Raw genomic sequence first — 26,533 nt, forward strand, 5'->3', positions numbered from 1 at the left:
GAGTGTGGAGCATTGTCAAAAAAATCCACTGTTGCCAACGGGTTTCGAAAGGGTGCAAGGCTGTGTGATGAAGAGGACAGCTCAAGCTCATCAGCAAATTTGCCTCATGATGGAAGTGACACTGACAGCGCCAACAAAGAGAGACTGCGCATGTATGTACAAAAGTGTTTTGGGGCTTTAGCTTTCCGACACTGGAGAAGAGGTCTTTGGTGGGTTTAGTGCACAGGAGAAGGAAGATAAAGACAGCGATCAATGACTTTTTAGACTACTGTATAACTAGTTGTGTTCGGCATAGTTTGGGTTCAGTGTAAAGGGAGACAAATGCATGGTATGGCCACCATGGTCCCCTGACCTGATAAAGACAGCTATATGCTGTACCTCTCAACAGCAATTCTTGGACTGTGAAATTTACTGTAAAAGAGAGAAAATCTGACAAGTAGAAACAGTGCAGCGCTGATTACCTGGTGGAAATTCGGCTGAAAACAGCATTGAAATTGTTGCAGCTAAGAGAGAAGAGAACAGCTGAGGCTGAAGCTCGAAGTTCAGCTGCATGCTGATGGCCTTCACGGTACGTGTGGATGAAATGGCAGATCTCTGGCAATAGCTGTTTGACCAGCATGGTCTCATCCAGGCGCAGTGAGTCTTTGGATTGCTGAGAAAACAGGACATGTGAGTATAAATGTCAACATCTTTATAACACAAAAAGTAAAACTACAAAAACACTTTACTTTCCAGTCCAACTTAAAGTAATGCTGCATATTAAATATTTCTTATCACCATTTTTTTTTATTATAAATTTAGTTCATCTAGTCATCTTTTTACATCAAAATCCTACAGAAAGATTACATACCCAAGGCCTAGGGGTATGTATGTAAACTTATGAGCGTACTGCATGGTGAAACCTAATACCCATAAAATCCTAAATACTGTGGCGTGTGGCAATTGTTTTGATATTTTCAGAGACGTAAAGTTGACATGATGTGCGTGTGAATTTCGGTGACGATTCATAGCATTTCTGTGTCATTACGCGACATTTAGCTTTTGTGCATTTTTGCAGTTGTGTTCATAAGTTTACATACCCCTGGGAATGTAAACTTTCAAGCACAACTGTATATTTACGATTGCTAAAGATTTATGCTATAGATGAAAAAGGGGCTTTATGTCATGATTTTGATCATTCCATAATATCTTTCTAAAAAGTGTTTTTTAACCATCAAATGAACCATTTTCTGTGTAGTGTTAAACTAGGCTTTCCTCTAATTAGACAGTGGGTGGGTTTCCATCCACCTATTTTAATTTTAAAGAATTGCGAAAAAGAAACTGAATGGAAACGCCAGAAATTCGAAAAAAGGCCCAAAATTCGCTTGGAGGGTTTTTGAAGCGTATCGAAAAAAGGAAAATGCAAATTTTGCCGATGGAAACAGGTTTTGCGAATAAGCGACTACAAGACCGGATATACGTCGCACATTTTGACTGATACTACGTCACACGCACGTTTGTAGTCATAATAAATGGCGGCTAATGAAGTAAGATATGTTTGGGGAGACGAAGAAACACGATTCTTTTTATAATTAATTAAAGAAAAAAAACATTAATGCAATTTTAGATGGCTTTATTAACATCAGCTCTCAATGTAACGACACACTTCACTTACATGCGGGAGGGAAGCCAACAAGACAAACTATTTCCGTTCAGTCCGTCAAAACCATCATTCCCACCTGGAACTCCTCATTGTCCCAAAGTTCCGTCACTACAAAGTCATCTCGCGGTGCATATTCGCAAAAGAAGAGCGGATGGAAACGGGCATAAGTCGCATGTCCGTTTTGCGCATTTTCACAAAATTTGCATACAAATTTCGAAACATTTGGATGGAACCCTAACTAGTGACATCCTCCAGTTTGTCAGTCAGCATGGCAGAGCACTTGGCTAGCACGTCTGCCTCATTTTCAAAGGTTGTAGGTTAGAATCTGAGCTGTATTCCTCATGCATGTGTGGGTTTTCTCTGACTCTGGCTTCTTTCCACATTACAAAAAAATGCATGCTGGGTTTTGAATACTTCTATAACAATAATTCTCCATAGGTGTGCATGAGAGTATGAATGACCAATTGACCGTCTATTTACAGTATATAAGTTACTGGTGATCAGTCCTGGCTGAAATGGACATCGCACACAAAATCAAATGACAAGCTTCAGTTCACGTGACCCTAAGCAGGTTTTGCAAAATGAAAAATGGGTGAATGGAATTGCACCATTCCCCAACAGCCTAAACAGAAGACGACAAGGTTTGATGAGAGCAAGAACTCACCCCAGCCAGGCACTTCTCCAATGTATCCAAGATGATGAGCTGGGAGAGGTAGAGGTTTTTCTCAGATGCTTCTCCAAATATTCGCTATGGTAAGGGGACAAACAGACAATAATTAGTAATGGTTATGGGTATCGTGAAGAATCTGAGATATCTGTGTTTTTGTATTAAGTTGGCATCCCATTACTGATTAGGTTACATTCAACAGCCAGACTGACATTACATTGAAAATCCAGTAGGTTCATAAAGCTACAGTATGCCTGGTTTATGAGGGAGGCTTACTTTCGATGCAGAAAATTATTTTAGCAGCTTGTCTTCTGCCAAAATTTAGACAAGAAAACACTAAAAGTCTAATGTCGACCAAGCAGATCAAACACAGAATTTTGCATTTTCAAAGGTGTCAAAATGTTTGTGCATTTTGGGATAATGTCTGCAGATTGAAGAGGCCAAAAATTAACTGTTTTTAAAATAATGCTAAAACAACAAATACGTACATGTTTATCATTAAAAAAAATTCTAGATGTACTCATAAAGCTAAGGACAACAACTTACCATGTTATTGACATTTTTAAGGATAGTCGTGAGGCCACTAATGACAAGTGAAAACTTGTACTTTGAGATGTTGATCAGGCATTCTTTATTGTGCTCTGTGCTGATTTTCGTGTGAGTGTTCTGGTGTCCAACTTTGATTGGAAGCTGAGGGAGGAAAGACAGGGACGTTAAGAGAATGGGATTAAATCACATTCACAAGGTCTGACAATTTTGACAAAGTCACATTTTAAATTAGTTTTCGATGGACAATTTGCGACCAGCTTTTGTATTTGTATTTAATTGCGGCATAAATTCCTTTGTTTTGTTATACACTGAAGAGATTTAATTTCAGACCAAACGATGCATATGAGACAAAAACTCATAATTCCAGTTTTTATTTCATGGTACAGTATTTATATCTAGATGTTTTAAACATCTCAGGACAGAGCAACGTTTGTTTGAACCCACCCATTTTTCAAGTGAGCAAAAGTATTGGAACATGTGACTCGTGTGTTTCTAGTTGCTCAGGTGTTTAGATAGACTGCTTAAACATGAATTGCGAAAACTGTATTTGCTGTTAAAGGGATACTTGACTCAGTGAACTATTTTCAACAGTAAGAAGATCATATTTTGTCCATAATTAATGTGATAACTTCATTATTTCTCATAAACAATACCTACCCAGGAAACACATAACGACCAATCATGGCTCCGTTTGCTAACCAAACCCAGAAAACCTAGAGCCGTGATTGCTCGTTACCTATTTCCTCAGCACAGGTGATGTCATCTTCAGTCGACAGCAAGTGGAAAATGTGTTTTTAAAGGTATTAATTGTGCATGAAAAATAATGAAGCTATCACATTAATTCTAGACAAAATATTATCTTCTTACTGTTGACAATGGCTCAATGAGTCAAGTATCCCTTTACGCAAACATGAAGACCCAAGTGCTATCTATGATTAGAAAAGTAAAAGTAAAGAGGGAAATTGTAAATGGTACTTCCTTTATATAGCGCTTTCCCACCTTACATGTCTCTCAAAGCGCTTTACATTTTGACTAGTACTTATTCATCCACTGATGACGCATCATCAGGAGCAGCTGGGGGTTCTTCAGTACCTTGCTCAAGGATACTTCAACAGGGTCACAATGGTCTGGGATCGAACCCACAACCACAGGGTTGTGAGATAACTTTATTACACATTACATAAACATTGGAAATCTCCAATAAAACAATTTGGACTGTCCTGAAAAAAGAAAAAGAAACTATTGCTGCACTGAGCAACAGCCAACGAACAGGTCGTCAGCCAAAGAAATCAACAGCACTTGATGACAGAAAAATTAAAGAACTGAGAAGAAACAACCAAAGACAACAGCGTCACACAAGTATCATCAAATCACCAAAAAGCCCGATAAGCTGGAAATTTCATGAGGTTCCCCAAGTCGATACGCCAAAATTACTGTGACGTTTCAAACTGGTGTCACTTGTCTTAAAAACTCAATTTAAACCCTCTTTTACAGCACATTACGTACTCAGCTCCACACAGCTCTATTTGCTTCTACTGCTGTTGCAGTTCAAAGTGTACAGAGCAAATACCATATTGACACCTTCTGAAAATAATCGCCCAAGTCATTTTTAAAGATTTTTCAGGAAACACAAGAAATTTTACCGTTTCCATTGTGGGGAGATGATTGAGGCAAAAAATAATAATTGGGGGCAAAAACATTATTTTAAGACAATGACAATATAAATGACCTCCCACTGCGAGTTTCTCATTTATTGAACATTGATTTATCATAAGGTCATGTGATGGAGTTAACAGTACCTCACCATTCAAGATTCAATGACAGTTTGACAATAGTTGGGACATAAAGTGCATTGGGGACAAAGTAGTTAGGTGATAGATTGTCATAGGAAGGTTGGATCTTCTCTTCCACCCTGTTGGCTGAATGAGAGTGAATGACAGCCTATGTTGTTTTGAAATACAATTTTACTTTTGGCAGCCACAAAATAATTCAGCCATCTATGATATGTCAGTATGTTCCCAACAAAGCAGGACCTTAATGCATTAATGTGTGCACATTGTTATAATAATCATCAAGTTTAGTTTTAACAACAAACGTGACAAAGCAGATCAATGATTGTTGTTGACATGTGGACAACCAGCACGTCTGGCAAGGTAACGATTCTCCACACTCAGCTTCTTGGTGACTAAAAATTGCTTTTTGATAGTTGCCTAAAGCATATTTGGGTTTTGATGACATATAGGTTGGATGTATGCGGATGAGCGTTCATCAGACAGAGACATCGGATACATATCCGATTTATGTCCAATTGTCCACATTCAAAAGAAGGCATGCAGAGGGTTAGAGTTTTTTTTTTTTATATCTAAAATGTACCGTTCATACAGCATGAAAAAAAAAATCAAAGGGCAAGTCAAAAATCTATTATATACAATATAAATATATCGCGATATTACAGCGCGTAATTCTCGAATCGATTTTTAAACATAAATTTTTTTATGGGAATATTCAACAAAACATCTTACATAGGGTTAGGATTCACACATTAAGCATGAAAGAATGTTATATTAATGGAACATTAAGCCTTAATATTTTATTTCAGTGCTGTTCAAACATGAAACAGACTGCAACCTGTTTGTTAAATGCAGTGGCTCAGTAATAAGCCTTAATTTTCAGATAAATACATTTTCATACAAATCTTACAGTTTACATGTAGAAGTTTACTGATTAGTATTTTCTAAATTTGAGAAAAAAAATCGCAATAATCAATTTATAGATTCGTATTGGGATTAATCTGTATCAAATCGAATCGTGCCCTATGAATCGTGACACAAATGGAATCGCCAGGTACTAGGCAATTCACACCCCTAATATACACACACACACACACACACACACACACACACACACACACACACACACACACACACACACACACACACACACACACACACACACACACACACACACACACACACACACACACACACACACACACACACACACACACACACACACACACACACAGAATTCTTACTGGTCCCAGTTATTCACACACAAGGTTGAATTTGTGTTGGGTTTTTAAAGTGCATCTTATGTTTTGCACACAAAACAATCTTTGCTTCAGCCATGTCAGATGGATAATTTTTGATGCAACCCCACCAAAACAGTGCAGTTCCATTCCACTTGATACAAGGCTCCTTGAAACAAGCACTCTATGACAAAATATAGGGAGGAAATAATGATAACCAAGCTTTAAGTGCACAGACGGATTTACTGAATAATTATGGTAGCAATGACCAAGAAGTAGTTGTAACTCCAAAGCCACATTAGCCTAACAGCAGTAATCCGTCTAAACCAAACTACAATCCATAATCAGTAGCGGCTAACACGGGGCACAAAGACTCCTGAAGTCTAAACACGGTAGACTTAAGTTTTAATGACAGGCAATAACGCACAATACTTGTCAGATATTCATTATAAAACCTCTTCATGGGTCATGCAAACTACTACCTACCACCCACTCTGTCTGGCACTACCTATTTCTTGTGTTGTGCCACAATGGCTTACTTTACAAGTTGCATTATTACTTAGAGAAAATCCTGTTATAGTAACACAAGTTATAATTCCAATGATACATCCTTGCACTATACCGAAGGTGGTGACTTAAAGCTCAATGAAGCAGAAAATATTGCAATTTACAATGTAACAACACAAAATGAAGTTTGGGGTCAGCAAGACGAAGCTTGCTGCATTTTATCGTCTGCTCATGTGAAAGAAGACTCAGTGCCAGTCCTGCCACATCTTATTTGTTTACAACGTAGGCCTGCTAACATTTGCAGGGCAAGCTTTGTGAAATATAGTTTCAGATTCAGACCCTATGTATTTAGATAAATCTAGATCTCGCCAACGTGTAGACCTGTCGCGTAATTTTTTATGTGTTTGTTGCTGAAGACTGTGAAGAAACTGGAAGAAATGACATTAGACGTGACGATAGATGGTGGAGATGACGCTAGGCTACAAATGCCTCACTGTTTTGCAGTCGCTACAATACAGGACTACATCCCCGCCTAGCACTTCTTGACGTTAAATCGCGGATAAACGTCCTCAAGGTCAGACTGTTCGTGCAGTTGGGAAGTCTAAATGAGGTAGCCTAGTTTATTCCATCCACCGAATCATATAAATCCGCCTTACCTGCTCATCAAATCTAGTAATCACGGCCTGGACCCATTCCACTGGTTTGTGAGCCGCCATGGCCGGGCGGAGAGACACCGCAGTGCTTGTGTTGCTAAATCCAAGGTATGGGGATGGGTCCGTCAAGATCAAAAATGCATGGATAGCTGCCCTGAATCGTTGGGAGCGGACCAAAGGGGCGAGTATTTTTCTATTTTTGTAGAATTCACCATGCCACCGCCATTAAAACACCACCGGAAGTCTTCTTCAGAGGAATTGATAGGAGGTGTTAGGGAACAGGATCCAGCTAACTTAAAAAATAAAAAAATACTACATCCATGCATAGTCTTCAAAATAATAGAAGAGTCCAGCTGTCTATATTACAGAATCAATCACTAAGTAATTTGTGATAAAACGAGATTCTAATTGCAATTAGACGTTTCAGGATTTTTAAATGTACGTGGGTCCTACCAGATCCAGCAGATGACACTGTGATGAAAACATATTTTTTCATCGCAAATATGTGTATTGGAACCAATACAGTAGTGGGTCAAGTGCTAAATAAATTAATAGGAACATGCTGCCTCATTCACATTGGTGCTGTTGTTAGGCAATTTTTAAAACTTTTTTTTGTGTCCAGAATTTTTATATATATATGTATATGTATTTATATTAGGGGTGTGAATTGCCGAGTACCTGGCGATTCGATTGGTATCACGATTCATAGGTCACAATTCGATTCGATACCGATTAATCCCGATGCAAATCTATAAATTGATTATTGCGATTTTTTTCTCAAATTTAGAAAATACTAATCAGTAAACTTGTACATGTACACTAAGATTTGTATGAAAATGTATTTATTTATCTGAAAATTCAGGTTGCAGTCTGTTTCATGTTTGAACAGCACTGAAATAAAATATTAAGGCTTAATGTTCCATTAATATAACATTCTTCCATGCTTAATGTGTAAATCCTAACCCTAAGTAAGACGTTTTGATGAAAAGTCCCATAAAAAATGGATGTTTAAAAATCGATTCGGGCGCATATTGAATCGATTCGAGAATTGCGCGCTGTAATATCGTGATGTATTGCCGAATCGATTTTTTCTAACACCCCTAAGCCTAACACAAAACTGGTAAGTTTATATTGATTTCAGTTTTTTCTGGTGACTATTGATTGTCTCATTCAAAAAAATATTTTCTCATGTTAAGGTTTAGTTTTATTTTGAAGTTGAACTTCACGACTTCCGTGAGAAAAACCACTTTAACAGCAGCTTGCTTGGAACGCATGCGTCAACGACATTAGGCCTTTCACAACGTTCCAAGTTTAGAAATACTTGTAGGAATTTTTCAGAAATGTAATAACCAAAATTTTAAAAAGAATAATACACATATTATTCGCAAGTGTTAATTACACTAACTGCCTCGTAATTAAAAAATGTAAGCTGAAATATATTTATGAAGAAAACCAGATAATATATAAAATTAAAACTTTTTTTTTTTAAAGACGCTACCTCATATGGAAATTGCAGTGTGGCAGACTTGTTTACAACAATAACAAACAGTATTGTACTTTTTTTTTTAAACTGTCAATACCTTTTTTGATAGCTTTGAACTAAAAAATATATAAAAATAGAGATCTGCACACAAAATCATTTCTCTCTTTTATTAACTTGCTTAGTGGTTGTACAGTTCTGATTAAAAGAAAAATAAACTAGCTAGTTTTGGCTCAGTAATGCTATCAAAACAACGTGTAACAAAAACGTTAAATAAGCTAATGATAACCAGGGTGGGGGGGATAATTTACATATAGTTATCTGCTTTACTTAACACTAGACTAGACAACTTGTGATTTTTAAGTTAGCAGAAGACATTCGCCGCAAATCATTCTTGAAGGAGACAACATAGAAAAATTATAATAATTCAAATAATTCTCAGCTGCGGTTGACTCTCTCTTTCTCTCTCTCTCTCTCTCTCTCTCTCTCTAATTCTCTCTCTCTCTCCCAATTACACCTCCAAGATGACCACTGCTAAAGACGCTGAGGGTAAAGTTAATGGACTGGCCAAGCATATCTTCAGACCTAAACCCTATTCACCATCTCCGGGGCATCCTCAAATGGAAGGTGAGGTCTTGAATATTCACCAGCTCCGTCATGTCATCATGGAGGGGTGGACGAAGTTTCCCATGGTAACCTATGAATTTGTGGTTAACTCCATTCCCAAGAGAATTAAGGCACTGCTGGAAAAATAATGAGTCACACAAAATATTGAAACACAGACATTTCATTTAGGGGTCTACTCACATAGCCGTTTCTTGCTATAGGCCAAGTAGGTGGCTGCCTAGTGCCCCCAAGCCACCTGGGGCCCCCCAAGTTCTATGTGTAGTATTACCTGAGGACGATAAAAATGTCCTGTCTTTATCTTCCATCCATCCATTTTCTTAACCGCTTATCCCCACAAGGGGGGGGGGCTGGAGCCTATCCCAGCTGGCTTCTGGCAGTAGGCTGGGTTACATACACCCTGTACTGGTTGCCAGCCAATTGCAGGGCACACAGTGACGAACAACCATCCACACTCACAATCACACCTATGGACAATTTGGAGTGTTTAATTAACCTGCCATGCATGTCTTTGGAATTTGGAATCTTTATCTGTCTCTAATATTTGTTTATTACATGCCTTTTATGCTTAAAAAATGAACATAGGATATAAATAAAAAAAACTGTGATGATAAGCAGTGCTTGGTGTTTTTGTGTCACACAGCTAGTGATGTAGAGCCTTACGACAGAATGATTGACAGCTACTCATCTACCTTTTCCTTTTATTAGTTTTTATCCCCCCCCCCCCTAAAAGCTCAGTATTGTTCATTCGGTAATTTTACCGATTTCCTTTTTTTCTTTTTTTTTCTTTAAATTTTTTTTTTGTATGTAAAACCTATTAAAAATCCCATACCGTTCACCTAAACCGAATACTTCAGAATCCAGCTAGAGTCGTGAGGTTGTCAGGAGACCCGAGGAAGGATCAAAGAAAAGAAAGGAAAGTGAAATCCAGCACCGACCAGACATTACCTACTACCCACCGGGTTACCAACCAGGGTCTTTCACCAACTCCAGAAACATCTAAATTCCAACAAATTAGGGAGACCTCAAGAGACCAAAGGAGAGACTGAGGAAAGGAAGGAACGATAGATGAAGCAGAGTGAGATCCACAGACATCAGCCTCCACCGATTCAACGACCAGAGGAAGAAGCAGATTGTGTTTGAATTTCGATAGATGCTGGTGTGGTGGATCTGGCATGCATGAAAACCTCCACCAAAGAGGGGAGCCGTCAACCCCGGCCAGGACAGAGCAAGCACAACACCTCAGGGCCCCCCAGGCCACGGCAGCGCCAAGGGACAACCCCCGGGCCCCGCAGGGGCCACCGGCCGGAGAGCAAATCCAGGAGCCAGGAGCGCCCCCCACCCCAATACGGCCCGCGCCCCCAACCCAACGCAGCAGAATGGGCCTTTCTGTTGATTGCTGCTATCAATCCACGTCGTTCGTCTTCATTAGTAGGTATGTGATAAAAAGCAACATTTGGTTTACTCATTTGTCTGTACAATCGACCGCACAGCAAGATATGACCACTTTATAAGATAATCGATTAGATAAAGGACTTTACGCTGTACGAGATTCAATGGTTACAATACAGGCAAGTGGCTCTTTTGCCATCCAGTGTCCCTCGAGGGGGCGTTCCCATGAGGGCTGCGACATCACGTGCAAAAGGTCGATAGCAAGAGTCCACATTACAGGTATGTTTTTACTTAGGAAAATGATATAAGGAGTAATGCATAGTGTGACTTGGATAAGTAACTTGTAACTACTGGTCTAAAAATAATAATGCATTAAATTAATAGTTGCGATTGGCTGGCAACCAGTTCAGGGTGTACCCCGCCTACTGCCCGAAGCCAGCTGGGATAGGTTCCAGCAACCCCCGCGACCCTTGTGAGGACAAGCGGTTAAGAAAATGGATGGATAAATTAATAGTTATTAAAAAAAGTCATCATATTGGAATAACGTCTTACTGGCATTATTGTTCATGACTGCATTATCGTAGATTGGTGACAGACTATGGTACGTTCCAATTTACGTACAAATCCGTGTTGCCACCAACATTGGAATGCAACACTCGTGACAGAAAAAAAAAAGGTTTTAAATGTGAAAACATTTCTTTCATTTACCCATAATTATGACAAGTGACCAACAAGTAAAGTATCAATAATTTAATTGGAAGAAGCCAAATAACATCCATATTCCAGATGGACAGATTTGTGCAGCATCCTTTGGTGATGAAAAGAGCAATACACATTCACACAGTCTTCCTTACATTCAATATGATAGAAATAGAATGTAACACTATTGGTGTCCAACAATAATTATTTCTCTCAACAACGCTTTTCATTCATACCTTAACTAGCCAAGTGGAAGTGTTGTCCAAACAGTGGTAATATGTGAGACCAGGCTCATGTTGTGTTTAATGAGAGTTGTGATAGAAAGATGTTCTACATTTCATCTCTTCTCATTTAACAACTCTGGTCAAACTGTGCACAAATCATCCGACATAGAAGATTGCATCATTTTTGAGACAGTGGTAACATATCTATCAGCTGCTTCCAAAAAATAAATAAAACATTTTGACAAATATGCCCTTTATCACCAGAAAGCATAATGGAGTATGTTTCTTTCTTCCCATTGATTCTTCTCTTTCCAGCAGCATAAAGAGAAATGAACTTTTTTTGTTGTAGTTTAAATCAAGCAGAGCAAAGTTCCAATCTTTTCCTCAAGAAAAGTCTACTCTATAGCATCAGGCCTGGTGGCCACATAGACAAAGACGATGATGAGCAGCACGACGACAGCCAGCGTCGGCAGCACGATCGTGGCAACCTGCTGCCGTGCTTCCTGCATGGCTTGCTTCCGCTCCTTCTTGTCCTTGGATGTTTCTTTTTTGGGTTTGCCTTTCAGCTGCCTCATGATGCCCTCCTGACCACTGGATCGACGTCTTCACTTTGCTCACAGAACCCTGTCAAAGAAAGAAACCAAATGAGTTGCATATCAAGACAATCTGCAGATGCCAGCTGATCGTCACTTTTTAGACAGTGACGAGGTTGTTGACAATTGTTTTTTTTCTGTTCTTGTTAACAGGTTGTTCTATTGCTATAAAAACATGGAACCTACCAAAAGAAAGATTAGTCTTCTCTTTCACCAGGAAAAAAAGTATATTTGTATCTTTCTCCGTTTTGCAGAAATTAGCATTAGAATATAGCGAAGTTTCATCAATATTCACATGCCTGGTGAAAATACTGACAAAAAGAGCTTGTTGCAACATGGCCCTGTTTGATCTCTTATACTCTGCTGCCACTTGCTTGCCGTTTTTTGTAATAACTACCATTGCTTTAAACCAACTGTTCATGTCAGAAGTTGCATCAAAGCCTTCTGTATGCTCTTGCATTAACCCCCCCATAAAAAACGTCTAAATATGTTTTTGGGAGTGAAGGACAAAGTATTAAAAAACGTGTACACATTTTTGGATTTTAATGAGTTAAAAATGCTGTCTGTTATGTGGAATTGATTATTCATGAATGGGAATCAATGCAAAAAGAGGTGCACTACAAGAAGCACGGCAGTCCAGTGGTTAGTACATATTATGTCTTAAGAGGTCCTGGGCCCTTGCATCAGTTTTCTCCGGCTTCTTCCCACTTTCCAAAAACATACAATGAAGACTAAATTTTCCATAGGTGTGAATCTGAAAATGAATGCTCGCCTAAAGCCAGCTGGGATTGGCTCCAGCTCACCCGTGATCCTACATTACATCCTAAATTAAATAAAAAATATATTTCAGATTATGACAATAATCTGTTCAATGAATTGATTTCTACAATGATTTTGAGGATGCGCTGATGGGTGCGGCAGCAAGACACGCTGGAACGCCCAGGGAAGCGAAGCATGTCTACTAAATTTACATACACGAAAATTTATATGTGCCTGTCAGTCTATGAAAAAGCCCATTGTCTGCAAAAAGCAGAGACGTAACGCTGTGGCCAACAGGACCTCTGTCCATATACTGTAGGTCATGAAATAAACCAGTGACAAAGTGCAGCTTTGCGGAGTTCAACATCCATTGACAACTGTCCGTATCAAGGAGTCCAGTACCCCATACTACCAAAAAACCCTACAGAACTCTCCAAGAGACACGGTCGAACGCCTTCTCAAATCCACAAAGCACATTACTGGCGTCGGGCGGAAACCACGCATCTCCAAACAGCTTGTTTGTTGAGCAATTAAAGAGAAACATGGTATACCCTGGACTGGTCACTGGTCAACCGCAGGGTACACATAGACAAACATTCACACTCAAATTCACACCTGTGGGAAATTTAGACTTAATAAGCATGTTTTGCTGGGTGTGTGAGGAAGGCGGAGTACCCATTACTTTTGAAAACGCACGCTAATTTTGGGATGAGTAACAAGGTTGGATTAACCTCCAACTACAAAAGCACAACTCTGTTGTGTTAGATTAAACTGGAAGGGCCAGATTGCATTTGCATGACTCATTCAACATGACGCTAAATTAGTTGCCATGTAGGCTACTAACATCATAATGTAGTCCAGCATGTCTTCCCATCTAAGCCTAACTTGTGCATCCTCCTCTCTAACGGCAACTGCCCTCGCTTCCATCACTCAATCTATCAACTGGCTCTCTTGCCTGGCACCCTTCTACAAGTTACAATCTTACAATCGCTCCTCTGAACGTCTCCAAAACATCTAACTTTAGCCATCCCCCCGTTGAGCTGATTTCTAATCCTGGCCAGACCTGAAGAGAACCTCCACATCTTTATCTCCTCCACATCCAGCTCTCACTTCTGTCATCTCTTGTGCCACTGTCTCAAATGCTTGCCACACACCAAGTGACTAGGGATATAACGATAACGGCAATATCGTGATATCACGATATGAAAACTGCCACAATATATCGTCGTCGTCATGTCACAATATTAAAAGCAGCACTTCTGCTAAAAAAAAAAGTCCGGTTGATTTCCATTTGTGCAGTTCTCGGACCCGCTGGTGGCTAGTTTTTTTTTTGTACAGTTTAATTTTCAAAAGGGATGTTTTGGCCCTTTTATGTTTAAAATCCACATTAATGGTCAGATGAAGGGGAACGTAATATGCTTGTGAACCGAGTCAATATGTGGAGGAACTCAATGTGTGCTTGCATTATCAAGTAAGTGCCTAAATATTAAGTGTTATTAGAGATTGTAGGTTGTTTATATGCATTGCTGTAATGTACAAAAGCACAATGTTGTTTGTTTTATTAGCATGAGTTATTTTTTTTCTTTTTTTACAATATTGTGACCTTTTTTGGTATCGCCAACCTCCCCTATAGCGTGATAATTATCGTATCGTGACCTTCATATCGTGATAATATCGTATCGTGATGTTTGGGTATCGTTACATCCCTAGAAGTGACGTGGCCAAAACCAACTGAACTGACCACTGAATGGAACATTAAGCTTTAAAATTTGATTTCAATGCTGTTCAAACATGAAACAGATTGCAACCTGTCGCAACTGATGAGTATTTTCTAAATTTGAGTTTAAAAAAATGCAATAATTGACTCTTAGATTCATATCAGGAATAATCGTATAGAATCGAATCGTGACCTATGAATCGTGATACAGATCGAATCGCTAGGTACTCGGCAATTCACACACCCTTTAAAAAAAAAATCGGCCAATTAATCGTAATCAGTATTTCTTTCGGTCAAAAATTGGTATCGGACAGAAAAATGCATATCGGTCGGGCCCTATCCTATATGCATTGGCTGCACATTTTTCAATTATAGAGCTGCTATTTATTTTAATAACCGATTACTCTGTCCATTTGTTGTTATTGATTGATGAATCTGTTTTTTTTTTTTAAACATTCTACCCAAATTACCATCCCTTTATTATACAAAAATGGGACATTTCAAATTGACAGCGAAGGGCATGCACAAACAGTATTATGATTCAGTTATTGATTTTGTCTGTAACGCGCACTGTTAGTGAAAGGGGAGGCTGGGGACTCTACACTGCATAAAGGCTGGTCTCTTGTGCTGCAAAATACAAGCTGCAGGTGATTGTGTTTTCGTCATCTTACTGTATTTATTTATTTACTGTGCACATGAATTTAAAGGTATTTTCTTACATTTATGACAGATCTGTCTTATTTCACTTTAAGACAATTCATAATCTTTTTAATTCATATTTACAGTTATTGAATAAGAATCATGAAAATATTTTCATCTCATCCTTGCCGATGTTAATGTTTGTGTAACACTTAAATTATTATAATACGTGTTACTTTCACTAATGCCCTATCAGCTTCCCACTTCGAGCTAACCTTTCCCAGCGTGCTTCCCTGCACTTCCTGGTTCTACCAAAAAAGTATCCTTCTCCCCTTTCTTTACCAGTAGACAACAATGTTATTTAATTATGAACATATTTGGGGAAATTATTAGTGTCGTAAAGTCTGGATTAACAGCTCAGAATCAACCGATTTATTTGGAAAACAGGACAAGCAACCAAAACGTTTTCATGTTGAGATAAAAGTTTGCTGTATGCTCAATTATAACTTCATTAAACGTTAAATCAGACCATTTCTAATCTATATAGATATAATAATAAAAAATGTGCCTACTGTACAGCACTCACAATCATATGAGTTAGTGACCTCACTACGTTATAAGTTTGATGAAATGTTTCAGTAATAAGCAAAAACTGCGGTCATACTGCGTGTTAGTTACGCTACACTATGGACAAGTTAGTAACTTCACAACAGGACAGGACTGTCAGGAAACTGTTTACAAAAAGTTATGTTAGTTTGAACGGAGTTCTCTTACAAGAACGGTGTGCGTTGGAGTTCCACGTATTAAAAAACCAAAAAAAAACCGTGTCAGCGTCTCCGTGGGTTATTCCAGGGTCCAAAACGTCTGCTATACAGTATTCCAAAATTGTATGGTAACCCCAAAACACGCTTGAAAGTTGAGTAAAATGCTTGACGTGGCATTCAGTCGCGCCTCATCGAAGGACTGTAATTTGAAAGGATATCAGGGAACTTCCTCTCCACCTCTTCAAAATAAAACACAAGGTGACAAACATTGGGTTGAAAGGGTTAAAGGGAGCCAGCCAATCACTGGGCTGACATAAAAGGCAGCCAATGAATGGATAGTTTGCGCCGTTTGCGCTAGCGGCAATACGGCCACCAGATGGCGGTGAGGTGAAAATATTCCTTTCTCTCACGTTGCTTTTTAATGATTAATACAGAATAAAATAGTGATTCATTTCATTCATCATGGTCTCATAACTCACAGTCATTGCTGTATTGTAATATTTTTAGTTTATGTTTTTAGTAAAATAAATAAATAAATAAATTTGTACATAGAACTAAACATCTGGAGCTGTCTGTAAGTATAACTATCTCTGCATCATCTTTCTGCATTCTCGATCAGTAGGCTACCAGTAGGCACTCACCTGCGGACCAGAGTGAGGACAAGAAAATGAGTCGACGGTAGGATTTCTTTTTTTTGGTACAGTGGCGTTAGTATCTGAAGGTGATATTGAGTAAATGTCAAGTATCTTAGTGGTAAATAAATGTATTAGACGTAATCATGGTACTTTAACTTTAAAACTTAAAGTCATCTTTAAGAATGCAGAATATTACTAGTCTGAATGGATATATTTCCTGTACTTCAGTATCAAAAGTAATTTTCTGATATTAAACGTACTTAAGTATTGGAAGTAAACATTCAAAAAAGAAGGGAGTGGTTTGAATAGAATTGCTCTACCTGTCACTATATGCCGCAGTCATAGACAGATGGAATAAAATATAATAAAAAAGAGTACATACTATTTTTATGGCAAATAAGTGAAAATTAAGAACTTTTATGGACAGAATTTCTAGGCGCAGCTGAGGCGTTGAGGGGGTAAAAGATGGATGGATGGATGGATAATTTCCCTGGGCAGCCCCGATAATCTAAATTTTCTATTCTGTAGATATGTGGACTGAACAATTAATCATTTAATTCAAATTAACATGGCAATGTAACAGAACGCAGTTTTCAAATCCCAAAGTCTGCAGTTTGGACCACCAGCCAAAAGAGTCAGTAGGTCAGTAGGCTTTATTTTTATATACACAGTATGTTTTTATTTTTTACACAGTAAGTACTTATTTATTTATTTATTTATGTATATTTGTGTTTATATACAGTACCTCCAGTGCTCAATTAAAATCCACATGTTTACATATCATTGTATTTTTTTTAATAAGCCATTGATTTGTTTGCATTATTGTAATCTGATTTATGATTACTGATGTATGCTTATGCCGCACACGTTGGGTAGAAATTTGTGAAATTGTCGTAGGGAACACTTATAAGACTAAGTCAATTTAACAACTCTAATTGAAATAGATTAAGTGCCTTACATAATAGTTCATGGTTCATTTGCCTTCATTTGTGCATGAACCGAAACTGCGAGACCCACATTTATGTTTAATACATCTGAAATAGTTTAATGTAATGCAGATTAATTTATTTATTGTGTCAGACAGACAGACAAACACACACAAACACGCACACGCACGCACACACGGGAGAGGACCGGAAAGGGGTGGTGGTGACAATTCGATTATTTTTCAAAATCGATCAGTCCAAATTGACATGGAAACAGTTGCTCTCGGTAGGAAAGGTAGTTCTGAGCAAAAACTAAATTCAATATTCGTAGTAACAAACAGATCGTACTACTACTGACGTATAAAAACGTTGACTCAAATTTAGTCAGTGATACATAAATAATATTCACTGTGTATAACACCATCGTAAAGGTGTCTTTGCTCTCCACACTTTATGCTTCAAAGAGACATTAGAACTCAGTAACGTCGCTGTCACGCAGTCCGCGTAAGACATTGGCTGCCTCAAGTGTCAATCAAGGAGATTACAGCTACGTCATGACGCCGTCGTCGCCTATTGGTTGGCCGCCCACCATAATCTCACTGCCCAGTTACCGAGGTTTGGTTCACCATGTTGGATCAAATATTCATCATTATATCGCTCTGAGTCTAACAGCCTATCATGCCGGTGACGAGTACTCGTCGTGGGCCAAAAGTGTCGTTCTGACGTGGTGCCTTCCCGTTCCATCGATGACAACAGGACTCCGCGACACGTTCTCGAAAGAAAGGAGGGATTACTGTTTTGATTTGGAGACACTGACACCCAGTAGCTAACACTGAGCTGTCAGGTTCGGTACCGCGGTATTTTTCACTAACAAGAGTCTCCTTGCACGCGTTTTAAAGGATTCAACTTTTTCTTAACGCCATCCAGTGACTCTGGGTGAACTTTGTCGAGCACGAGAGGACAACGTGTGTTTGAAAAGCCAAAGACTGTCTGTCGATGGGGGAAGTAAGTTGCCAGTCACCCCATCTGCGAGGATTTCTCTTGTGCTATTTTGATGCATGTTCGATGCCCGTTCGCTGTCAGAATGTGGAAGCTTTCTGAGAAGGCGCTCAGCTCTGTAGTTCGATGTAATATGTGAGTGAGGTGGGTCACCAAGGCCTGGGCCTGCCTGCCTGCCTGCCTGCCTGCTGTAGTGGGGCCTGGGTGAGGATACACCTCCTCTGTACCGGATCAACAGCGATAATTAGGACTCGGAGATTACCACTGTTTACGGAGTAGCTATTTGGCCTGCACACACTTCCGAGGAAAGGGCGGCTTTCGTTTAGAATAATTGATGCAATTTCCAGGCAGTCTGGAGCCCAGGTGGCGGGAACGACAACAGTGCTGGACCAGAGCGTCTGGCAAACTTGGTCACTTCAAAAAGATGAGAGCCCGTTTTCCCATGTGACAAGCGTCAGACCACACTGTAAGGAAGCAGACTTTAATCAGCAGGGAGGGGGTGCCACCACGACCATGAGGGACATTTAGGGCCTCCGTTTTTATTTATTGAGGGGTGGGCGGGTTGTTTTCAGTTATTTCTTTAGTTTTTCCCATTATTGCTGGTAAGGTACTGATGATTTCAAGTCTCAATAGAAGACTTGTGTAGTTATTCCCTCTCTGCTGGCCTGATGGTGCGAATCTAATTCAAAGGGTTTTAGTCAGATCCTTGTTGAACCAGAATGGTAGGACTCCCTATAGATAAAAAGACAAAGAATCTAACCCCCCAGTACTGCTGTCTTTATGTTTCCTCTAAGTTTCATTGATTGTACAGTAGGAGCCTGGTAGCCACTCTCATCACTTCAACTTTTGATTAGTGAATGACTCTTTGTGGCACAACAGCTTCAAATGTTACAAAAATGATGGCTGCATACAATGGTGGCTCCTCGGCCGTGGCTGCCCATCACCCTCATCACCACCACCAGCTCCAGCATCTTCCGCCTCCTCACATGCATCACCACCACCACGTGGGCCAGCATCACTTGCAGCACCCGGGCTCCGCCGCTGCCGTTCACACCATCCAACAGCACACCTCCACTGCTGCTGCTGCAGCCGCCGTGATGCTCAACCCTGGTCAACAGCAACCTTACTTTCCCTCTCCGGCCCCTGGACAGGCCCCCGGGCCCGCGGCGGCTGTGGCTCCTGCCCAAGTTCAAGCCGCCTCTGTCAAAGCTCACCACCACCATCATCACCAACATCATCAGCAGCACACATACAACCTGCAGCAGCAGCTTGATATAGAGCCTGATAGGCCTATTGGCTATGGTGCGTTTGGGGTTGTCTGGTAAGTACGCCTTTAGTGTTAATTATTTTTTTTTACTAGGCCTTTACATAGTTAAGTATACAAGTAGACAATCAAAAGTTACATCTGTTGGGCCCCTCTCATCAGTAAACAAATTGCTAGAAACACCTACACTGCTTGCTTCACACTACAGTGAACCCCTCCTACTTGTGGTTCCGCTGCACCTGCAGTTCAATATTTTTAATAATATATTTTAGTATTATTTTGTCAACACCTGCTGTTTGTGGTAAACACTAGATGTGTTTATCCCTCTTTTGTCAATTTTTTTTTTTGTGGCTCCCTCATTTTTTCCCATGTGTACAATTTGAAAAAAGGCCCCCAAAATGTTTTACCTGTGAAAAGGTTTTTCCCAGTTTCCTTGTAGTAATTGGATGGCGTTGTGCACAACTTTTTGCAGTACATTGTACTGGCATACTTGATGTTTTGGTTTTCTTGCCTTATACGCACATGGAATTCACTGATGGCTTTGGCCCTTCTAGCTTAGCGTTGCCTTTTGCACGCAGCTCAAAGGGTGTGTGTGTCGTATCTACCTACAGTCATGGACGAAATTATTGGCACCCTTGGAATTTTTCCAGAAAATGCACCATTTCTTTCAGGAATTGTTGCAATTACAAATGTTTTTGGTATCAATGTGTTTATGTATTTCATGTACATTGGAAAAACACAAAAAAAGCTGAAAGAAAAAAGCCAAAATTGACACAATTTTACACAGAATGCAAAAAATGGGCTTGATAATATTGCTGGCACCCTGAACTCAATATTTGGTTGCACACCCTTTTGAAAGAAATAACTGAAAGCAATCTCTTCCTATAACCATCAACAAGTTATTTGCACCTCTCAGATGGAATTCTGGACCACTCTTCTTTTTCAAACTGCTCCAGGTCTCTCAGATTTGAAGGGTATATGCAACAATTTTGAGATAGGTGTTCAATGGATTTAGAACCAGACTCATCGATGGCCATTTCAGAACTCTCCAGCGCTTTGTCTCCAACCGTTTCTTGGTGCTATTTGAGGTATGATTTGAGTCATTGTCCTGCTGGAACACCCAAGACCTCTGACGCAGACCCAGTTTTCTGCCACTAGGTCCTACGGCCCAAATTATTTTGATAGTCTCCAGATTCCATAACTCCTTGCACACTGTCAAGGCACCCAGTGCCAGAGGCAGCAAAACAACCCTAAAACATCATTGAACCTCCACCATGTTTGACTTTAGGCACTGTTTTCTTTTCTTTGTAGGCCTCATTCTTTTTTCTGTAAACAGTAGAATGATATGCTTTTTTTCAAAAAGCTCTACTTTAGTCTCGTCTGTCCACAAAACGGTCTCCCAGAAGGTTTGAGGCTTACTCAGGTAAATTTTTGCAAACTCCAGTCTGGCTTTTTTATGCTTCTTAGTCAGCAGCGGAGTTCTCCTTGGTCTTCTCCCATAGGGCTTCTTCTCATTCAGATGACGACGTATGGCCCGAGCTGACATTTCTACTACCACCGTCTGCAAAACGGCTTGAACTTGTGTAGAAGTTGACTGAAGTTGTTTATCCACCATTCGAACTATCCTGCATTGCATTCTATTGTCAATTTTTCTTTTCCGTAGGGAGATTAGCCACAGTTCCATGGATAATTAACTTCTTGATTATAGTATGCACAGTTGACAAATTAACTTCAAGATCTCTGGAGATGGTCTGGTATCCTTGAGATTTTTTTATATTTTTCAGCAATTTTGCTTCTGAAGTCCTCAGACACATGATTTACCCACAGTTCTAAAAGGGTGCCAACAATTTTGTCCAGCCCATTTTTTGCATTCTGTGTAAAATTTTGTCAACTTTGGCTTTTTCCAATGCACATCAAGGAAATAAATGCATTGATACCAAAAACGTTTGTAATTGCAGCAATTTCTGGGAGAAAGTGTGTACTTTATGAAAAATTTCCAGGGGTGCCAATAATTTCGTCCATGACTGTACCTAATTGTAAATTTTTTAAACTATGAATTGTTATGAAATCTGTATCAATGACTAAAAATGCAACCATATTCATATTGCACCAACATTTCTTCACAGTTTTATGTTAACAAGAGTATGAAAAATTAGAAAAAAATATTGTACACTTTATTATAATAATATATATAGATATAAATTGAGATATTGAATTTGCGATTAATCATGAGTTAATTATTGAAGTCCTGCGATTTAACTAAAAAAAAAAATCAACTGACACCTCCTAATAATAATATATATTTATTTATTTATTTATGTTAGCAAAAAGTAGGAGTTCCGCATGTGCACTGTGCAGAAGGCCGCTCATTAATTTTTTTGGTACAAAAGAAAATGTTTAAAAAAACGTTAGACTGGTGCCGCTTTCCAAGTTAAAATATTTCCACACTGGCGACATTGCTGCTGCTACATGAAGCTAGATTTCGGCCACAACTACCAGAACGTTCCCCGCTGGCTTTGTTTACTTCCGGTGTTGAAGGCTGTGTAGCGATGTTGCATAGTATAAAACGTTTTGTTTGGCAATATGTTTACCTCTGGATTATTTTGTTGCTTTGTAGCCTCTAAAATAATAACAATAACAAAATTGCCAAAAATGAAAAACCCGATCATTTTCTCCCGATACCGATCAGCTGAAAATGATGTGATAGGGACTCGTTTTCCGATCACATGATCGGGACATCCCTATTGCAAACAATTATCAAGTTACTTATCGGTTATCGATATCGGCACTTTCTAAATTTTTGCTTTATCGGTATCGGTTCAAAATGGCATTATCGTGCATACCTAATTTAAACAACTCAAAAATTTGTATTGATAATCTTTTCTTTTTTTTACGATTATGCTGATTTTGTAATTGTGGAGTGTAATAATGGAAATTGCAATTGAATTTCAATTAAATGCACAGCCCTATAACAGACATTATAAAATGAACTTAAAGTGAATAACATTTATATAACCCTTCATTGCAATAATTGCATCAAACCTGTGATTCATTGACTTTACCAGACTACTGCATTCTTCATTTTAAATGTGTGGCGTTATTCCCAGTGTTTGCGCAAGCCCTGCCTGTGTGTGCTCATTCTGGTGTGTGTGATTGGTGTTCTCTCACAGTTTTCAGTAATCGCCTCTACCAAGGGGTTTAGTTTTCCCTCACATTTGTTCTTTAATCCAGTTTTAACAAAAGATCATGCAATTAATTCCAGTTTTTCCTGCTTTTCAAATCAGTTACAATGCACTGACAGCAAGCTACCCTACTAATAATTTACTCCAAAAATCTGGAATATTAATGTTTATCATCAACTAGAAAGTGTGAATTTGAGAAAGTTCTATTTTCTGAGCTAGATAAAGCCCTTACGACTCTTGAGGATTACCATCCAACAAGTGAATCATTTCAACATTTTTACTATACTTGATAAGAACATTAATCAACAGTGAGTTAATATACTTTACCATTACAACCACTTTTATATTCACATTGTGGGGATAAAAAGTGTCGCTTGTCACTCTGTTATCATATTTTTTTATTTTGTGATTTATTGAAGCCATAATTTATTAATGATCATAATTATATTTATTAATCTGTGCACCTGAACAGTATGCAGATTGTTATCCGATTACATAATATACACTAAAATAACTATCCCATGGTGTTCTAAAAAAAAGTATGCAAATTCAGACAAATAGTTCTGAAAGTGAGCCCATAAGTACACTGCCGCTGCATCTTGCCATTGACCCTGGGCGAGAAGGCTGCCTGGCAACCGGGGACTGCCTCTCCAACGACCATGAAAGCATACACATCACTCGAAATTTGTAAAGTGCTTATGCTTAATAATCAATCATCAATTATAAATCCTTTGCAATATATTATGCCTGAAAGCTGGAACACACAGACATAATCATCATTTAATCCGTGGTGATGCTCTGCCAGGCCTCTACTGCAACTGTCTTCACATTGTGCTTGTTCTTGGGGCACCGTCCCCTCAGTTTTTGTCTTGAGCAAGTGAAATTCATGCTTAATCGGATTCAGGTCAGATGATTGACTTGGACTTTGCATGACATTCAACTTTGTGTGGAACAACTTGATGCCTTCACACTATGCTTGGGGTCATTGTTCATCTGCACTGTGAAATGCTGTTCAATGAATTCTGAAGCATTTGGCTGGGCAAATAATATTGCCTGAAACACTTCAGAATTCATTCAGCAGCTTTTTTCAGTAGTCACATCACAATAAATACAAGGTAACCAGTGCCATTGGCAGCCATACATGCCGACTTGCCCATAGAACAGTTGAGCAGCCAATAGTCATATTACTTTTGGCTCCTTAAAAAGTGGGAGGCACATACACAAACTAGGCCTGGATGATTAATAGAAATGTTATCGTGATTTTGATTTTGACGACGACGATATTGTGGCAGTTTTAATATCGCAATATCACAATATTGCCGTTATCGTTACATCCCTAGAATGCACCATATAGCTTGTAGCAAGCCCGGAGCGAATCAGTGTGATTCTGCCATCCCTAAGCGTCCTTTAAGCCAGTTGTTCTCAACCCCAATCCTCGAGTACCCCTATCAAGCCTGTTTTCCATGTCACGCTTCATGCAGAGCTTGCTGCTCAGCTGTGTTGGCTGAGGAAGACATGGAAAACAGGCTTAATAGGGGTACTCAAGGACCAGGGTTGAGAGCTACTTCTTAAAGCAGTTTAGTGACACTCCAGTTGGAGTTAACTGTAAAACTAAACAGACCATAAGGAGAATTACATACAGTGTGTATTTAAATTAGAGCTGTCAAATAAGAATTTTTTTAATCAAATTAATCACATCTTAGAATTTCTGATTAATCATGATTGATCGCATAGTTAAGAAGAGTTTAAATTTAAAGAGCACCAGTTTTGTGTTATTTAGACATTTAATGTTATGAGGACATCCTCAACATTTTTTGATCCACTGCACACTCATCCTCCACTTTTTCTATTAAGTTAATTACTTGCATAATTTCAAATGAAAAAAATAAACGACCCCAGTAGTTTGACATGAACAAATATTCTGGATGTCATAGGCAAACATTTATTAAATGCTTTACTTTAAAGCATTTAGTTATGTTTATTGCTTAAATACAACCTGTACTACCTTTAACATATCCTTCCCAGGGTTTTTCCTGGCTCAAATTAGGGCAGAGGCGGTACCATCCTGACATAATGGCCGACTACCGATACCAGGTATCGGTGCCAATACAGTCTCATTTGACGGTATTGGTACTCGCGGCAGTGACCGATACAATTATCGGCCGCCCTCCTGCAGCCGTTTTACGATCAGGAACTAGAAATTTTATGAATTGCCATTAATCAATCAAATGCACAAAAGCTTTGACATAGATGAAAAAATGATTTCCAGGTTTAACCAGCAAGACAACGAGACGCCCGACAGCCAGCCAACGTCATGTCAAATATGCACAATATATATACAGACTACAAACATTTTGCATTTCAACTGTGGATGAAATATTGCCGTCATGACACTATAGGCACGCGAAGCTCACCGCGAGTGCTCAAATGGAACACACCAGCAGTTTAGTATACAGTATTTTTATTTTACTTTTTTATTGTAACTTTTTTTTTTAGTTTAAGGGTTCACAGAATTTTATTTTCCTCAAAATTTAAGGATACAAATATATCCAAGGACTATTTTTTGGGGGTCACATTTCCACATGACAGCACAAAATACAATCCCTGAGGTTCCAGGATAGCCCACTAAGTCCTTAGTGAAAATAGCATAAGATAAAATAAATATGATAAAGAGAGTAATATAATGCTTAAGTTTTAAAATGAAAAATGAAAATGCAAGAGGCTTGAATTTCATGATATTTCTAAGGTTATGTAATACTTGATAAAAATAATAGTGTTCAAGAATAAAGTGTTCAACGTGAAGGAAGGGAATGGGCATAAGGCTATGGATCATAGATTTGAGTAGTTAAGTTTTCGTAGTATAAATAAATCAAATATTAACTTTTAAAATCAACGAATAATTGTTTTATTAATCATGATTTCAATCTCAAATAAAAAAGAATCGTGATTATTATTTTTCCCATAATCGTCCAGCCCTTATACAAACTGTTGTAATTCCTGTACCGTTCACCCGATTTGGATATAAATGCCCTCAAATTAAAGCTGAAAGTCTTCAGTTAAAGCACATCTTGTTAGTTTTATTTTACAGCCATTGTGGCGGTGCTTAGAGCCAAAAAGACAATTGTGGGTTGTCCCAATAGTTATAGATGTGGTTTTTGGCTGTATTATCAGTGCAATGTGAAAATATTCTGTTATTATTTATTACTGACTCAGACGAGTTCTCTGCTGTGGTAGGAGACTTATTCTTATTCGACTTTGACGATCCAAGTTGGAGGATGGGTGAACACTTGAATTGCCTTCCTTTTTCCTCCCTGAAAGTTTCAAAATCAGATAAGCATTACATAGAAAAAACGTTTATATCCCAGATGGCCAACAGAAATAGGAGTACGGTGTACCGAGCCCTCTGATACGGGCTGTTCGGTCCCTGTACAACCGGTGTCAGTGTTTGGTCCGTATTGCCGGCAGTAAGTCGGATTCGTTCCCAGTGAGGGTTGGACTCCGCCAAGACTACCTTTTGTCACGATTCTTTTCATAACTTGTATGGACAGAATTTCTAGGTGCAGCCGAAGCATTGAGGGGGTCCGGTTTGG

At 38.9% G+C, this 26,533-nt stretch overlaps 2 protein-coding genes across 5 annotated transcripts in view; one reads left to right on the plus strand and one right to left on the minus strand.

Moving 5' to 3' along the window:
• nf1a (neurofibromin 1a) overlaps positions 1-7,314 on the minus strand; it is an 84,481-nt gene extending 77,167 nt beyond the window's left edge. For 3 of the 4 annotated variants that reach the window (XM_086080069.1, XM_086080070.1, XM_086080067.1), the window contains exons 1-4: positions 7,050-7,314; positions 2,856-2,999; positions 2,307-2,390; positions 462-652 (exon numbers count right to left, since the gene is read on the minus strand). In XM_086080069.1, coding sequence (XP_085936195.1) covers positions 462-652; positions 2,307-2,390; positions 2,856-2,999; positions 7,050-7,109 — 479 coding nt within the window. In that variant the 5' untranslated portion in view covers positions 7,110-7,314. Of the gene's footprint in view, positions 1-461; positions 653-1,654; positions 1,782-2,306; positions 2,391-2,855; positions 3,000-7,049 lie in introns of those variants that run through there. The other variant, XM_086080071.1, reaches the window with a different exon arrangement.
• A 10,799-nt stretch (positions 7,315-18,113) lies between these two features.
• nlk2 (nemo-like kinase, type 2) overlaps positions 18,114-26,533 on the plus strand; it is a 40,468-nt gene continuing 32,048 nt past the window's right edge. The window contains exon 1 of the mRNA XM_086081303.1: positions 18,114-19,818. Within this exon, the coding sequence (XP_085937429.1) occupies positions 19,355-19,818 (464 nt within the window). The 5' untranslated portion in view covers positions 18,114-19,354. The remainder of the gene's footprint in view (positions 19,819-26,533) is intronic.

This window comes from Leptonotus elevatus, chromosome 7, assembly GCF_054856555.1.
Source record: "Leptonotus elevatus isolate MCC_2025b chromosome 7, RoL_Lele_1.0, whole genome shotgun sequence".
Taxonomy (NCBI): Eukaryota; Metazoa; Chordata; class Actinopteri; order Syngnathiformes; family Syngnathidae; genus Leptonotus; species Leptonotus elevatus.